Here is a 17,306-nt window from a genome sequence, read left to right on the forward strand (position 1 = left end):
TTTCTGTTAAAATAACTTTAGATACATATAAAATTCTAAAAGACTTTCCAAATAAGTAAAACACTGTTGTTCGAGCTCTGAGTCTAACCGACTTAGATTATTTCAAATGAAATAGTATAAATTTTTGTATAAAGCCTACTACTGTAATATAAAAGGTTTTGATATGAAAGCTATATATTACTGCTCTACAATAAGCAACATACTGAACTGACATTCAAATAGAACAGAAATAAAGATTAAGAAACAGAAACCTACCTTTAATCTTTCTGATAATGGTTTATCAGACACTACTTCAAGTACAGAAGTATTTGAATCCTGACTATTCATACGAGCTATGGTGGCACTGCTAACAGTTCTCTGCTTTCCAGCTCTTATTGCAATCACATGTTCAGAGAGTAAATGATCATGATCCTCATTTGGGGTATCTAACAGGATAAAGACCAAATCAAATCTGGACAGCAGGGCACTCCCCATTCTAAGAGGCATAAAAGAAAGAAGCAACAATGATTGGAATCTAAACAAATAGAAAACCGTTTCCTCACTTGTTTACTACTCGAGTTCCATGTAGAACTTTTAAAAAAAATAAAGTTTAGGTTAAAGTAACAAGCAACAGCTTTTGGATTCAATACACCCACCAACTCTCAATTCTGGAGAGACACCAGGCCACACACCCTTCAACAGGTGAACAAGCAATATATGCACCTACCTTTGGTAGGTTGAGAATAAGGCCCCTTCTTACACCATCTCTGTGTTCTATGTTACTACCTGATGGTGAGCTTTGCAGTGACTTTGAATTTTAAAACAAATGCCATATGATTCATCAGAAATTGTCTAGTTGGGTGGTTTTAGCCCTTTGTGTGTTTTCTTTCACCAAAACACAGTCTCTCAATGTATATATGATCACTTAGAAACCTCACTTTTTCTTAATAGTCATTGTTAATGGGTGGGTTAGTTGGTTAAGCACCTGCCTTGGTGTCAGCTCAGATCATGATTTCAGGTTGTGAGATTGAGCCCTGCATCAGGCTCTGTGCTGGGTGTGCAGCCTGCTTAAGATTCTCTCTCCCTCTCCCTCTCTCCTTCCCCTCCCCATTCTCTCCATCTCTTCAAAAAAAAAATAAGTCATTATAATCATTATAATAAAAATGCTATGTTCTACTTAGTCATCTTCCCTGATCCCACCAATCAGAATATCCTTCTATTTGAGACAAGAAAACTAAAATCCAGAGTGACTCAAGAATCTGGCCAAGGCCCCAAAGCAGGTTTGGGTACCACTAAAAACCAGAATCCAAGTCCATATTCAATAGGCTCTTTCTGATCTTTCCAATAAAGCACTTTTTCATTTTACTAAGAAAAACTGATAGATTGACATTTTTGGTGGTGGTGGTATAGCATCTCCAAGTACAATTATATATTTTCCTATGCATCGTTTCTATATTAAAGGTACACATTATCAAACATTAGGAAATTTGTTTTTTTTCTCTAGAATTTAAGCTCCCAATTTTTCACAAGGAATTCTTTTGTCTTTTTCTCAATTCTGCATTACTTCAATTTATTTCCCCCTTCCTATACCTTTTGTCCAATCTATACAGAACAAATTAGAGCATACATGCATACAAATACAAACTTTGTTTTTGGAAAAGTGTGATCATACCCCATTTAGAAGAATATAATATGCTCTTTTCATTTAACAGTAAAGCACAGAGCTATCAGCACATATGAAGCTACTTCCATTTTTGTAATTGCTACTTTCCACTATACAGCCTTGCCATAGTTTAACCACTTCCTTATCAAAGGGCATTTTAAGTTGTTTCCAATTTTTGGTGGGTGATAAACAATGCCATAATACCCAACCTGTAAATATATCTCTGTGCACTTGTGTGACTATTTCTGTGGGTATGATTCCCAAAAGTAGAACTGGCTAAAAACAAATGGAATGTACATTTAAAATAGTGATAAATGGGGGCACCTGGGTGGCTCAGTGGGTTAAGCATCTGACTTTTGATTTCAGCTTAGGTCATGATTTCAGGGTCATGAGATTGAGCCCCAAGTTGGGCTCTGCACTTGGCATGGATCCTGCTTGAGATTCTCTCTCCTTCTCCTTCTGTACCCCCCACCACTTGCTCATGCTCTTTCTCTTAAAAAAAAAAAAAAAAAAGGTGAAAAACATGTCAATTGTTCTTCAATATACTAACCTGAACATGTGAGAATCCATTTCCCCAACCCTGTGCCAAAATGATCATTAATATTTAAAATGTTTGCCAATTTGGTAGCTATCAATAGTATTTCATTGTTTTAATTTGTAGTGCTCAAACATGTTTTTGTACATTTACTGGAACTTATAATTTCTGTGAACTATTATATCCTCAGTTATCTTTTTCTTATTGATTTATGGTATAAATATCTGAAGAGACTTACTTTAAATTCTCAGAAACTGTTTTGGCTTTATTGTAGTGTCCTCCAACTGGATTTGCAGCAGCAATGATGGAAGTTCTGGCAGGGAGGCTACAAACCATGCCAGCCTTAGCAAGACTAATACTTTGCTGTTCCATAGCTTCTAACAAGGCTTGATGTTGATTCCCCATCTTATCAAATTCATCTATCCCACAAATACCTACAATCACAGTAAAATAATACAGACAGAAAGTTTTCTTTGATCGAGTTCCAAATCTTACAGGGTGAAAACTGTTCCATAATAAAGAATTATTTACAATTGTTTCTAGCAGTTAAAATTGTAAAATGTCATACAGTTGTGATTTTGTGCTTGTTTTACAGCAAATAAAGTACTTGTCTTAACTTTTATGTAATATTTTCTCATTCAACATTTTCCATAACCAAGGCACTGTGTTGTGAGGGCTAAAAAAATGAAGACATGAGAGTGAACCTCAAAAAGCTTAAAGACTTACATTCAAACAGATGAGAGAATGTGTGTGTGTGTATATATATATATACACACACACACACACACACCTTGAGCTTTCACTCTGAGTGAGATAGGGAGCCACTGGGGTTCTGATCAGAATAACTTGATCTGAGTTTTTACAAGATTGCTCTGCCTTGTTAAGAACAATAGAGCAAGGGTGGTCCCAGGCTTCCAACTATGAGATCACATTAATAATCCATGTAAAAGATGATAGCAGCAGTGGCAAAGTGGCTGGATGCTGGATATAAATGGAAGGTAAAGCCTACAATATTTATTGATAGACTGGATATGAGGTATGAGCAAAAGTCAAGGATGACTGCACATTTTCTGATTTGAGCAAACGGATGGAATTATCATTGACTGAGATGAGAAAGATGATAATAGGTTTGAAGGGGAAATCAGGATTTCAGTTTTAGACATGTTAAGTTTGAGGAAGTTATAAAGATACTGCAATAACAGGGAGACAGAACATGGAAGACTCCTAACTCTGGGAAACGAACTAGGGGTGGTGGAAGGGGAAGAGGGCGGGGGATGGGGGTGACTGGGTGGCAGGCACTGAGGGGGGCACTTGACGGGATGAGCACTGGGTGTTATTCTGTATGTTGGCAAATTGAACACCAATAAAAAATAAATTTATTATTAAAAAAAATAACAGGCAATAAGAAACACTGCCTGGAGTTTAAGGAAGAAGGGAGATACATTTGGAAATTTTCAGCAAATAGGCAAATTCATGAGACTAGAGAAGATCATCAAGAAGGTAAGCATAGACTAAGAAGAAAAAAGGTACATAAATGAAGCACCTAGAGGTGCCAATCAGTTAAGTTTGGGGAGATAAAGAACAAGAATGAGAAGCCAGTCAATGAAGTAAGAAGAAAACCAGAAGAGTGTAATGTCCTGGAAACCAAAGAGGGAAGGTATCAAGGAAAGGGGGCAGGTGAAGGTGCTAAGAGGATCTGGATTCAGAAGTGGAGGTCACTGGCAAACAAACGAATGAATGACCTTAACTGAACTGTAATCTGGGCATTGCCTGATGTATACATAGGAACATGTTTTCCAGTAGGGTTATAGCATCACAAAGGTAGCAAAGCTTAATTAGAAATCCCTTCTTGCTGAGCCCTTCAACTCAATTTCTTATAAACTGTAAGTCAAATCCTGAAAAATATCCAACAAGATGGGTTAAAATATAGCAAAACTTCTAATTATAAAGTAATAGCTCTAAATTCTTATTTTAAATCCTCTGAGAGTAAAAGGATAACATTCACTTTATTTTCAGTTCCAAGGCATCTAAAACTATTGTAGGCTAAGTAATAGCAATGCATTCAGCAAGTATTTACTATGCACCTTATGTATTAGGCAATAGGAATATGTCAGTCAACAGGATGACCAAATCCCATCTCACAGAGAACTTACTGTAAAGTTTTAAAACAGGCTTAAAACAAGATCACAAAATGTGATGGTGGTTATGAAATGGGAAGTACAGGAGCGAGCTATACCTATTTGACTTGATTGATTTTTATGTATAATTGTGCCTGTTGCAAGATTCTGAAAATGAATGACAATAAGTACCAGTTTCAGTTCTGTGGTAATAACCTGTATTTCCAGTGATTTTTTTCTGGCATTCACTCTCAACTCACTGGTTGATGCAGTGCTATCTGAACAGAATGTAAAGAAATTACTTAGAAAGGAAAAGGCTCTAAAACAAAACTCCAAAGCTCCAGAATTACTAATTATTTTGACCTGGAATAATTCCTTTAAAACCCTTGGCTCAATTTAAAAATAAAAGCTGTAATATTAATGGAAATTAAATATTATAAACAGTGGAGAATTTGGTCTCTTACCTTGATCACCAAGTACAAGGGCACCAGCTTCCAAAGCAAAATCTCCAGAGGAACTATCCTTTGAAAGAGTTACAGTCAAACCAGAGGTAGTTGTGGTATTACCACAAACATACACACCCCGTGGAGCAACGTTGCATACTGCCTAAAGAAACAAAAGGTTTAAAAGAATCAGCCAGGGGCACCTAGTGGTACAGTTGGTTGTGCGTCAGACTCCTGGTTTTGGCTTAGGTCATGATCTCAGGGTTGTGAGACAGCCCCATGTCAGGCTCCATGCTAGGCATGGAGTCTGCTTCGGATTCTCTACATCTCCCCCTGGCCCTCACTGGCCCCCTCCATGTGCTCTCTCTCTAATAAATAAATAAATCTTTAAAAAATAATAAAAAGAATCAGCCAAAGTAAAAGGGAAAAGATAAATAGTGACTGCTTCACAAATGTCAGCTATATGCCAAGTCAATATTGTTCTAATAGCTTTACTGTACAACCCTCATTACCACAGTTAATAGGAAGGTATTATTACATCCCCATTTAGTGACATAGAAAACAAGGCCTGCAGAGTAACTCACAATGCTATGAAAGTATGAAGTGAGAATTCAAATAAACCCAGGCAGCCTGCCTCTGATGCCTGTGATCATGTGAACACTACAGTTTCATTTTATGCTTTGTTTCCAAGTTCAAACAGACAAAACATGAATGCCAATCAATCTCAAAGGCTTCAATGCTTCTATATACATCAGGAAATAAGATGGCTTAATAATGCATTCCTTGTGAGTAAACAAGCTATGGCAGGTCAGAATAGTGGTTAAATAGCACAAGAATTAAAAGCATGGACCTCCAGAGTCAGGCAGACCTGTTTAAATCTTGGCTTTACCCTTTATTGGCTCTGCTGCTCTCAGATCTCTCTGAGCTTCAACTTCTTTATGTTTTATCACATATATCCCTGAGAAATATATAAGATTATGTATATAAGGCACTTAATCTGGTACCTGGCACAAATAAGTGCCCAATGCAAGGCCACTGTGTATGCAGTGCACTGCACAACTGCAGGAGACAATATTCACACTGCTATGTCGACAATGCACTCTGGACATGTGCAGTGCCTAACCCAAGTGAACCTATGGTGCTGAGCTTATACACAGTAGCTGTCGTTATTTTTGTTATTTATAATTCCTTATTAGTCTAGGAGGATGATGATGGCTTACTAAAATGGTCAGAGGAAAACAGGATTAAAAATGTGAATAATAATAATAATAATAATAATAATAATAATAAACGTGAATAATTCAGAACTGTTAGTGTTAGCCTAACTTTTAAAAACTGGTTTAGCAGGGCTAGAAGACTTACATACAATACAATCCACTGTTTACAACATTTAATTTCTGCTAATATTACAGCTTTTATTTTTAGAATAAATGCCATTATTCCAGGCCTAAAAAACATGAAAAATTGCCAATGTCATTTCTTGGTATTAAGTTTTTTTCACTACTATTAAATGTATTTTGAAACCATTATCTGCCAAGATCTATTTCTTAAACTAAAAAAAGAAAGGGGAACCTGGGTGGCTTAGCCAGTTGGGTATCTGACTTGATTTTGGCTTGGGTCATGATCTCTGGGTGGTGGGACTGAGCCCCACATCAGGCTCCATGTTTGGTGAGGAGTCTGCTTGGGATTCTCTCTTTCCCTTTGCCCCTCCTCACTGTGCTAGCAGTCACAGACATGTATGTGCACATGTGCTTGCACTCTCTCAAATACATCTTAAAAAAAAGGAATAAGAAAAATAGAAGTTTATTTGTATAGATAATCAAATACTGTGGAGGTTAAACCAGGCTTCTACCTATAATACACTAATTAAAAAGTCAAACACATATGCAAGGACATAAAAGAGAGGAAAAAAAGCTATAACAATTCAGGTCCCCACATGTACCTTTTACATGCACAATCTGGCTAGGTATCCAGTTTTCATTATTATTATCAATTGTTTCCCTAACAACTGGGTGCTCTGTGCCTCAGTTGTCAGGCTTATAGCAAGGGCTCAGAACTGAATTTTTTTTTTTTTTTAAATAGGTCCAGTTGGTCCAAAGGAACATGGAAATATAAATGAAATGTCAGAGTAGAAGTAAAATGATGACTGATTTAACAATAAAGCATAAGGAATAAATAGTAACTCTGACGTGAAAGACAGTGGTTTTATAATGCAATCATGAGGTCAAGGCGGTTCTCAATTCTGGTTGCACAGCACAATCACCTGTGGAAGGTTATACACACACAGACACTAGGACCCTAATCCAGAGGCTCTTAGTTCAGTTAGACTAGGGAAGGCCTCAGGATTTTGAGTCCCAAAGGTGATTCTGATATGCAGCCAAAGGTCTAACCCCTGGACAAAGATTCAGTAGCCACAGGACTACAACTTGCCAAAGAGACCCCTGGTCTAGTCACATTTGTCTACACGGGGGTGGGGGGTGGGGAATAGGACATATGAGCATTCTCTGAAAGGACACCATGACTGGCTTACCAAGTGTCACTCCCTAGGTAACCACAACTACTCCAACAGGCAAAACCTTTTAGGGCCATCATAAGCCCTGGACAGGAGAACCACTAGGCTCTACTGGCAGAGGCAGAATCTTCTTGAGGACCAGCAAGAAGCCGGTCATAAGAAGATGCCTTGCTTTAAAATCAGAGAGCAGCAGTGGAGATGCATACAGATAGATCTCTTACCTTTATCAGACTGTTCCTAAAGCTCAGTACAATGTTTATGTAGTTGTATGAAGACAGGATGTGTGGACACCTGCTTCCCTGCTCTTTACTTTCTCAAACTATTTTGTTCATAGGTGAAGTCACAACACCTAGCTTTGCTAGCAAAGCTGATACCAAAGAAAAAGGGGGTTAGAGAAATGGTTAACATTTCACAATGGTTGACATCTCAACAGACCATCATGTATGTCTGCACAGTCTATGGAACAGAAAATAGGCTCTATTTGAAAGGATGCCTGGACAGAAGTGACATATTACTTAAACAAACCCCGATTCACTTCTACCCCCATACCAACTATTTCTTCTGGAATAAAAATACTACATGGTTTAAGAAAATTCACTTGTGAATCAGTTATATGTTTCATAAGGAATACATCAAATACTAGATGAGAAATTTCCTACCTGTAACATCTGACTCTTTCCCAAGCCTGGGTCTCCAACAACAAGGACATGTGGATCTCCTCGAATAGGAATTCTGTTTTTGTCATCTGCATATTTTTGGCTTCCTCCAAAGAGTGCTAATGCCAAACCTGCTTTAACAAGCTCAAGTATAAAAGGGGGGAAGGGGGAAGAAAAACCTCAAAAGTGAGAAAAACATAAAGATGACTAGCAAAAAAGGGATGCTTCTTCTATATTTACATTTAATTGAGAATTTTTTTTGAAGCATGATTGAACTTTTTTCCCCTAAGAAAATTAACTTAAAATATAAACTTCCATAATGTAAATGATTAAAAAGCAAAAATTAGGAAGCACATAAAATCATAGAGGTATTTTTAAAGTCACTGAGTAAAGACCTACATTGCAAGGCATGAATCTACTCCACAAAACTGGGAAATAACCTGCTAGCTGTCGCTTTAGCACTTAGTGCCCAAAGTCACTGTAGGAGTACCTCATTCCTATTAGCTCAGATTAGTAAGCAGATCGTTCATACAAGGAGCTGAAATCTGGCTTTCACATCATTTATGGAGAATAATGACATATTAAAATACAAGTAACTGGCTAACAATTAGCTTTTTGCCAACTTTATATGTTTTTGAGTAAAGATGAAGGAGAGTACTTACTTCATGACCAAAAATGACAGGGCAAAGTGAGCTGAAAAACAGAATACAATTTATAAATCCCTATTTATGCTTCATCAATCCACTAGAAGATCTACATTACAACTTGCTTAACTTGCTTTATTTAGCATCAAAAAAAGAAAAAGACAAACATAAAATTTACATCCCTCAAACAACTCAAGACATTTTACTCTGTAAATTTCTCAAAATTCTTGATTAATCCATAAAGGGAAGAACACTTAAAAAATTTTACATGTACAAAGGAGACGAAATACTTGCATTTTATTTTCATTTTTTTGAGAGAGAGCACAAGACCAGGGGCAGGGAGGGCAGAGGAGAGGGAGAGAATTTAAGCAGGCTCCACACCCAATGTGGATGGAGCCCAACATGGGCTAGATCTCAGGACCCTGAGATCATGACCTGAGCCCAAATCAAGAGTTGGATGCTTAACTGATTAAGCCACCCAGGCGCCCCTTTGCAAAGCATTTTAAAGTAACCAAATAGACTGTTATCTATCACAAGCATTTAAAATACCTCATAATCATTGTCTTCTCCTTCGGGATACAGAATTATGTTGTATATTACACAAACACACATTTTCTATGTAGCCAAGTCACTGAAAGGAGGCTAACAGGTGAACTGAGTAAATAATATCTTAAGATGAGACAAAATGTCATTACTTCACATTAATTCAAAGGATCAGGATAAGATCATATATGAATACGTGAGTATATTTACATTTATCAGTTATAAAAACAAGGATCAAGCAAAAAAGGCTTGATCATTATCCCTTTTAATATCTGTAAAGACAGAAGATAGTGTCCTGCCACATCCCTTGGTACTCAGTGTTAAGCATGTTCCCACATAATCTCTAGTGGCTCCTGATCACACACCTGCACCTGTCTGCTGAAGGGCTTTTTCTGGAGGCAGAAGCCTCAGCAGTAGGCAGGCGGGTCAGGCTGAAAGTACCACCTAGTAAAACTAGGCCCTTCGATGGAAAAATACTGAGGCTAGTTCTACACAATCTAGTATTCTAGAGGCCTCAAGAGGATTAAGCCTCAGATGCTTGTAGTAACCTCTTCTTTGAGGCACCATACACTGACTACCATCCCTTCTCACTCTCCCATTCCCTTACCAGTATTTCTGGGATCACCTCCCAAACAAATGCTTACCCAAATTACTGCTTCTAAAGAAACCAAAACTAAAACATAACCTTCCATTGTCTTCTCCATTCTCCTTTCATACCTTTTCTACCTAGCAAAGGTAGACAAACTTTTTCTTAAAAGGCCAGAATGTAAATCTTTTCAGTTTTACTGTCTGGGTCACACTACCCAACTTGTCAAAAGCAATTATGTAGATGAATGGATGGCACTGTATTCCCATAAAATTTTATTTACAAAACCAGGCAGCCTGCCAACCCCTGCAAGATTAATAATGGACGACCATAAAAAATTCGAGTTTTAATGTTGAAATCACAAATTTAGGACTAAAGGGTAAGAACAACCTCTGAAAAGAAAACATTTCTAGTATGGCAGAAGGACCACTGTACAGGTTCATTCTTATTTGAAACAGGTAAAGGAACCAAAGCGGTGTTTTGATCTTCAACCAGGTGGTTCTTCCCTACCTGCTCACAGCCCACTCATCACACTGTCCCTAATCCACAGATCACAACCCTACTCTAGCTCAGAGCACCCCTTCTCCCAGGGTAGGTATGGATGGCTATCTATTCAGAAGTCTCTGAGGGTTTAAAGACTCCCTGAGGAACTCTATCCTTTCTCAATTGACTAACATATTAAAAGCAGAAACAGTCAAGTTCTTTTAGTGCCCAAAGCCTAAATAAAGGAAACACGACAGGGTTAAGTGTTCTAATACAATGCATTTCAAAACCTCAGTTCTTTACTACTCTTAGGTACATCTACTTTTCAGTCTCTCTTGTTTTCCTATTATTTCTTCAAAATATCCAAAAAATTGTTTAAAAGGTTTTAAAATAATGGTATGTTGTGTTAATTATGTTAAATACATTATTAAATTTCATGTAATCTTGGGACAACCTTCTGGGCAAGAATTAGTTCTATTTTGAGAAAAATGAAGGAGGTAATAAGTAACATGCTCCCAACCTCATTGGAAGTGGGATGGATTCTAACTTAGCTTATCTTTAAAAAAAAAAAAAAAAAAAGCTCTTAACCACTAAAGCAAAAATTGCCTCTACTGTGCTTCTTCTCTACTGCATGGCAATAACATGAAAATAAAAGAATATTATGAAATACTTAGTGAATGTAAGTGACTTCTATGTGAATCTCCTTCTTGTTTTTTAAAAGTAAACACCCAAAAATAAATAAATAAAATAAAAGTAAACACCCTACATACAACTAATTGAAATGACTGGAATTCACAGTCCCATCACTCTTTGTTGAGTAACCAACTTCTAGTGTGAGATAGTAAATTTTCTTTATAGATTAAACTAGACATCAACAAAGTTTTCCATACAGGTACAGACAGTAAATATCTGTGAGCTATTATTCTCTGTTGCAACTACTCAGCTCTGCCACTGCAGCCAGGCACTGGCACTACATAAATGGAAAGCAGCCAGGCCTACATAATTAATGATTATGGCTATGTTCCAATAAAAGTTTATTTACAGGAAGTGAAATTTCAATTTTATATAATTTTATGTGTCATGAAATATTCTTTTTTTTCAGCCATTAAAAAAATGTAAAAACCATTTTTAGCTTATGGGCATATACAAATGGGCAGTTAGCTGGATTTGACCTGCGAACTGTAATTTGCAATCATTTTGACTAATTTTTTGTTACTTGTAGCCAAGAGCACCCCTATCCTGCATATACATAATAAAACTTCAGATAACCTCATACATACTTGACAATGAGTTTAAACAGGTTTTCTTCAGCTTGAATCTCTTGGATAGCATAAAGGTCTTTAAGTGAGAATTCCATCAATGCTCCATGCTTACACCCATCCTCAGAGGTCTTTGTTTTTTGTCCTTTGCTATTACTAACAGAATTTGCTTCAATGTACAAAAGGAACATGCATTTGTCATTCTTATTTCGAGAACCTGTAAATTTCAAGGTATGAAATATAATAATTGGTATTTTCATTTTCCCTACAAAGACTCAAATACCATGAAAAAGAAAGGCACAGTAAAATACATATAAACTTGTATTTTAAAGGAAAAGTTTCACCTATGTAAGAAACAAGGAATTCCCTGTATCTGTGGAAATTCAAAAGTACTTTGAAAAAAGATGAATCCTGACAAATTATTGAGAAACAATCAAAATAAGAAAAGAATTATACAATACCTTCTTCAGCATTTGAGACTTTCACAACTCCAGTAATAGTCACTGTGTCTCCTGGGACACAGCTATCCACAAGATCATGAACAAGTTCACACTCTATCGTTCGTGGAATCCGACCTGCTTCTCGCTGATCATCAGACATTAGCTCCTGGATTCTAAAATGTTAAAAAATTTTCAGTCAGTACATATACTGACTTTAAGTTATTTCTTCAACATGTCAACTATTCAGGACCCACAAGATACAGAGCTAAAAGGCAGATTAGTTAAAAAAAAATTTCAATGGTATATCTAATATTACTTCAGTAGTTTCCAATTAAGAATGGCAGGATGAGAAATTGGGATCCCTGGGTGGCGCAGTGGTTTGGCGCCTGCCTTTGGCCCAGGGCGCGATCCTGGAGACCCAGGATCGAATCCCACGTCAGGCTCCCGGTGCATGGAGCCTGCTTCTCCCTCTGCCTGTGTCTCTGCCTCTCTCTCTCTCTGTGACTATCATAAATAAATAAAAAAAAAAAAAATTAAAAAAAAAAAAAAGAATGGCAGGATGAGCATGTACATTTGCCTACCCTCTCTCCAAAATGTCCGCCAAAATGGTAGCCACTAAATAAGACAGGTTATAGGGTGTGCAGAGGTGTTATCAATAAACACAAGCTCTTAAAAGTTCAGAAAACAGGAAGTGGAAAAATACTGATGGATAGAACAAAATGAAATTCAAAATACACACAGGAAAAAGTTACAAGGATCTAAGAGAAGTGGGGGCCAGTATTTTTTTTTTTTTTTTTTTTTTTTTTTTGGAAAGACCTTTTTTTTTTTTTAATTTTTATTTATTCATGATAGGCACACAGTGAGAGAGAGAGGCAGAGACACAGGCAGAGGGAGAAGCAGGCTCCATGCACCGGAAGCCTGACGTGGGATTCGATCCCGGATCTCCAGGATGGCGCCCTGGGCCAAAGGCAGGCGCCAAACCGCTGCGCCACCCAGGGATCCCGGGGCCAGTATTTTCAGCAGAGCCCTTGAGAGCCTTCTAGGTTGGAGTTGGTAGGAATGCAGAGTAGGGATGCTTGGTTTCTTACACAGGTGAAACTTTTCCTCATTTCGGTGGATGGCTAAAAGGAAACAGGATAATCAACTGAAAGATAAGTCACAGAATAGCTGTTCAACTTTTTGGTAGGTGGGTGGATAGGTGGGTAGGTGAAGAAAGAGGGCATTCCACCAAACCACGCTCTACTGTTTAACAAAAACCAGAACACTGTTCTAGAGAAATGGATCCATCCACTGTGTGAGGGGAGCTACAGCATCTAATGAAGGCATCAGAGCTCCAGAATAAAAGTCTCCTCATTCTGGCATCTGAGAAGTTCAACTCCAATTCAAAAACATATTCATAGGGCAGCCCCGGTGGCGCAGCGGTTTAGGGCCTGTAGCCCAGGGCGTGATCCTGGAGACCCTGGATCGAGTCCCACATCAGGCTCTCTGTATGGTGCCTGCTCCTCCCTCTGCCTGTGTCTCTGCCTCTCTCTCTCTCTCTGTCTCTATGAATAAATAAATAAAATCTTTAAAAAAATAAAATAATAAAATAAAAAAATAAAAATTTAAAAAAAAACATATTCATATAGCAAAATCTGATCATCAAAAGAGGGAGAGAGGCCTCATGAGGAAAAACTCCTACTTATAAAATAGCAACGGAAACCTATCAAAGGAGTCCAGATAATTTCTCAGTGTTCATCAGATATTTCAGGATGAAATGGCATTAATTCAGGAAAGAGAAGGGCATTAAAAACAAAACCTGCTGAAGAGTTTTTGAGAAAACTTTACCATCATAAAAACAAGAATAAGCGGCTATAAAAAGGGAACTACTAGAAAACTGTGAGATCGGGAAAATTAAATATATATATACATATATATATAAATCAAATATTTATAGGAGGGAAACAAACACACAAAAAGCACACAGAAAGTAAAGGGTGAAAACAAGTTAAAAGACGAATGAACAGTCCAACGGATGTATGTGATTGGAAGCTCAAAGAGAGAAAAGAGATATTCGGGAGTCCAAGACAACACCAGAAGAAAAGGACTGATCACTGTCACACAGGATGAAGACACGTTTAGATGTACTCTCACTATTCAGAACACTATAGAAGGATTTCAAAAAGTAGGAAAAGCACTAAACAACAAAGCTGTAGTCCAAATACGAAGCATATAAAACGGGAGAATTCAAGGGAGTAGAAGAGAATTCATTTTGATTTTGAGACTTGGATCATTTCTGTTAAGGGACAGAAAACAAAACAACATGGTAACATAAATTACATTTCCTTTTCTAAGCATCTGATCACTTTCTTTGTTACTTTGTGGAACAAAGATAAAATTATAAATGCTCTTGTTTTTGTTACATATGACCTATAAATTAAACAAGGAAGACAGTTATAACTGGAAAAGAGAAATAAACCTTGACAATGTAAAATTCACATCTTGGCTGAAAGAAATCTAGTGGTAGAAGGGGAAAAAGTAAAAGCGGGCTTTTCTTTACTCTGTCCTCCAGATCTCTGACCTGTTCTTCGAGTCTTCGATTTATTCACCCTAGTTTATCTAGTACCTTTATAACTATTACTTTAAACTCTCTATCAGGCATATTACTTATCTCCATTTCATTTAGGTCTCCTGCTGTGATTTTGTCCTTTTTGTTCTTTCACTTGGGACATACTCCTGTCTCATTTGACGAACACTCCATGTCTGTTTCTGTGTTAGGAAAGTCAGCCATGTCTCCTTCTCTTGAAAGCAGTAGCCTTATGAAGGTCCTATAGTGCCTTGCAGTGCAATGTCTCCTATTCTTAAGACCTTGGCGCTTCAGGGGTGTCTCGTATGTGTGTTGCATGTGCCCTACTACTGTGGCTAAGACATGTCTGTCTTCAGTCTAGTCGTCTCTAATGGTTCCCTTTGCCTGTTGTGGGCAGTGTTTGGTCCCTATGTTGTTAGTGGGTCAGTGTGGGCTGCCCTAGGCTTGAGGGAAGTTCGCCAGGTGTTTGCCAGAACTGCAGGAGCACCAAACTACAGGGTGCCCTCCCTGTATTATACCCTGAGAAGTTTCTGTTGGTGGACAGGGCCTACAGTCAGACCAGATGTCTGTCCCCAGCCCACTGCAGAGAGACAGCTGGATTGGCTGAGTGGTTATCTTCCCCTCTCCCCAGAGTAGAAGTCACTTTGGAGTGCTGCTGACCTCTGTCAGGGCTGCTTGCTCACTGCCATGCTTGTGGTGCCACTTTGGATGGACTCCTGCAGGAGAACGTAGGGGCAATGTGCACAGTACCAGCAAGGTCCACACCAGCTGGCTGTAGGAGGGGAGTTGTAGCTGCTGGGAAAACTCCTGTACAGAAAAGTACAGGGGTGTGGTGTCCATTAGCAAGCTAAGTGGAAGTGGAGAGTATTTTACTGTCCTGGTTCCCACAGGCGTCCCTTTAACTAGGCTGGGGGTCCACGGAGGGGAGACAGCACCAATCAGCTCTTTTGTTTTGGAGAAGTCTCTGAAAAAGCCCTGCCCCTCCAGTCTAGTACATGCTCTGAGATTAGCCAACAAATTTCCCTCATGTAAACCCTAGGCATTTTTCAAACTGCTGCTTCTATACTGTATCTTAGCAGAGCTGTTTGTTGTGCTCTCCCTTTAAGGGCAGGGACTCCGTTTTCTCTCACCACCAACTCTCCTAGAGCTGAGCCACTGATTTTTTCAAGTTTCAGGCTGGAAGAACTCACAAAATTAGGCCCCTTTGGTTTCAAAGCCAAATGTTATGGGTCGTCACCTTCCCCATGCAGGTTCCCGGTGCCTGGGGTGCCTGCTGTGGAGGTTTGCTTCTCTCCCCTCCCCACAACTGCTAAGTCTCTCCCTCTCACAGTCGCGTGGATCCGTTTGGCTCCTAACCACATCTCCACCTTCCTACCCTCTTGGATGTAGCCTCTTCTCTGTATTTAGCTGTGGAATCTGTTGCACCAGTCTTCAGGTTGCTTTTGGGGTTATTTACACTGATGTGGGTATTACCTACTTATATCTGTGGGACCAAGTAAGCTTAGGATCCTCCTACTCTGCCATCTTCCCTTGAAGTCTTTAAAACTTCTTTAAATAATGAATGTAAGTAAAAAAAAAAAAAAAAAAAAAAGAATGTAAGTAAAAATCACTGAATGTTAAAATAATAACTTTGGAATACATTCATTATACATCTAGGTAAGCCTCTCAATTCCTCTGAGGTCACAGCCAGGTATCCACCTAACCTGCACTACTTCAAACCCTGCTCCTTCTTCACCACCACCAACCCTCCACCTTCACCCTCCGTGCACACTCAAAACACTGCCAGACTGCAATGAGAAGCCTCAGAATGACACAACATGCTAAGGATGTCTTGCTTTAAGAAATTAGATATTAATACTTTTCTTATTAAAACAGATTAACAGAAAGAAGAAAACAACTCCAATCTCACTTCCTAGAGAGTATATTCTTAACATGTATTTCTTGCCAGTTTTGTCACTAGAAACACTGTACATGGTTTTTTTATGTCATTTCAAAATATTCTCCTGCACCATCATATTTAGTGGCTACACAATAATCCGTTGTACCATCCTACTTACAATATTTTCTTCAGATGTTTAGGCTGTTCCCCATTAAAACACACACACACACACACACACACACACACACACAGTGAAAACATACTTTCAGCAAGCTATTTCTTCACATATTGTGACTGTTTTCATCAAGTAAACCCCTAAAACTGGGACTGCTTCAACTGCAAGGCCTTTGATATACATTGTAAGGCTTTCACCTTGATGCATTCAAGTTATTCAAAGCACTAGCTGAGAAAAAATAATTAAATTCTTTATGAACATTCCAATCTAAGCCCAAAGATCTTTCACTTAGGGCAGATAGTCATTTTATATATCTACACATTGGTAGAATAAAACAATAATGTAAGATAATATTGTACTAACAAAGTTTTACTATAACTCATTCAAAATGAACTTTAGCAATATCTTACTTTTAAAGATTCAAGAAAAGGATTTAAATGGCCTCCCCTCTCCTTTTTTTAAGATTTGTTTATTATTTTAGAGGCTGGGGAGGGGTCACGGGGTGGGGAGAGAGAGAGAGAATCTCAAGCAGACTCCCCTCCTGGTTATGGAGCCTAAGTTTAGGCTCATTCTCATGACCCTGAGATCATGATCTGAGCCAAAACCAAGAATCAGACACTTAAATGCCTGAGCCACTCTCAGCCTCCCCTAAATGGTCTCCCTTTCTAAGTCTGATCTAATATCAAGAGATCATCATTCAAATCCAACTAAAATATTTGAGCCTATTTTCTTGTCCGCTATTTTTACCAAAAAAGCAGAGAGATTTTGTATAATTAAGTGAATTACCCTGGACCTTCTGTGAACTTACCCTATTGTGAACCTTGCA

General features: G+C 38.2%; 1 protein-coding gene across 6 annotated transcripts in view; it reads right to left on the bottom strand.

Moving 5' to 3' along the window:
- The window catches only part of MCM8 (minichromosome maintenance 8 homologous recombination repair factor), a 42,627-nt gene that overhangs the window by 12,622 nt on the left and 12,699 nt on the right, over window positions 1-17,306 (bottom strand). For 4 of the 6 annotated variants that reach the window (XM_072800114.1, XM_072800112.1, XM_072800116.1 and 1 more), the window contains exons 9-15: window positions 11,882-12,033; window positions 11,442-11,637; window positions 8,568-8,598; window positions 7,909-8,049; window positions 4,759-4,900; window positions 2,416-2,611; window positions 252-475 (exon numbers count right to left, since the gene is read on the bottom strand). In XM_072800114.1, coding sequence (XP_072656215.1) covers window positions 252-475; window positions 2,416-2,611; window positions 4,759-4,900; window positions 7,909-8,049; window positions 8,568-8,598; window positions 11,442-11,637; window positions 11,882-12,033 — 1,082 coding nt within the window. The remainder of the gene's footprint in view (window positions 1-251; window positions 476-2,415; window positions 2,612-4,758; window positions 4,901-7,908; window positions 8,050-8,567; window positions 8,599-11,441; window positions 11,638-11,881; window positions 12,034-17,306) is intronic. The other 2 variants (XM_072800113.1, XM_072800117.1) reach the window with 1 other exon arrangement.

The sequence above is a fragment of the Canis lupus genome, chromosome 26, assembly GCF_048164855.1.
Source record: "Canis lupus baileyi chromosome 26, mCanLup2.hap1, whole genome shotgun sequence".
NCBI lineage: Eukaryota > Metazoa > Chordata > Mammalia > Carnivora > Canidae > Canis > Canis lupus.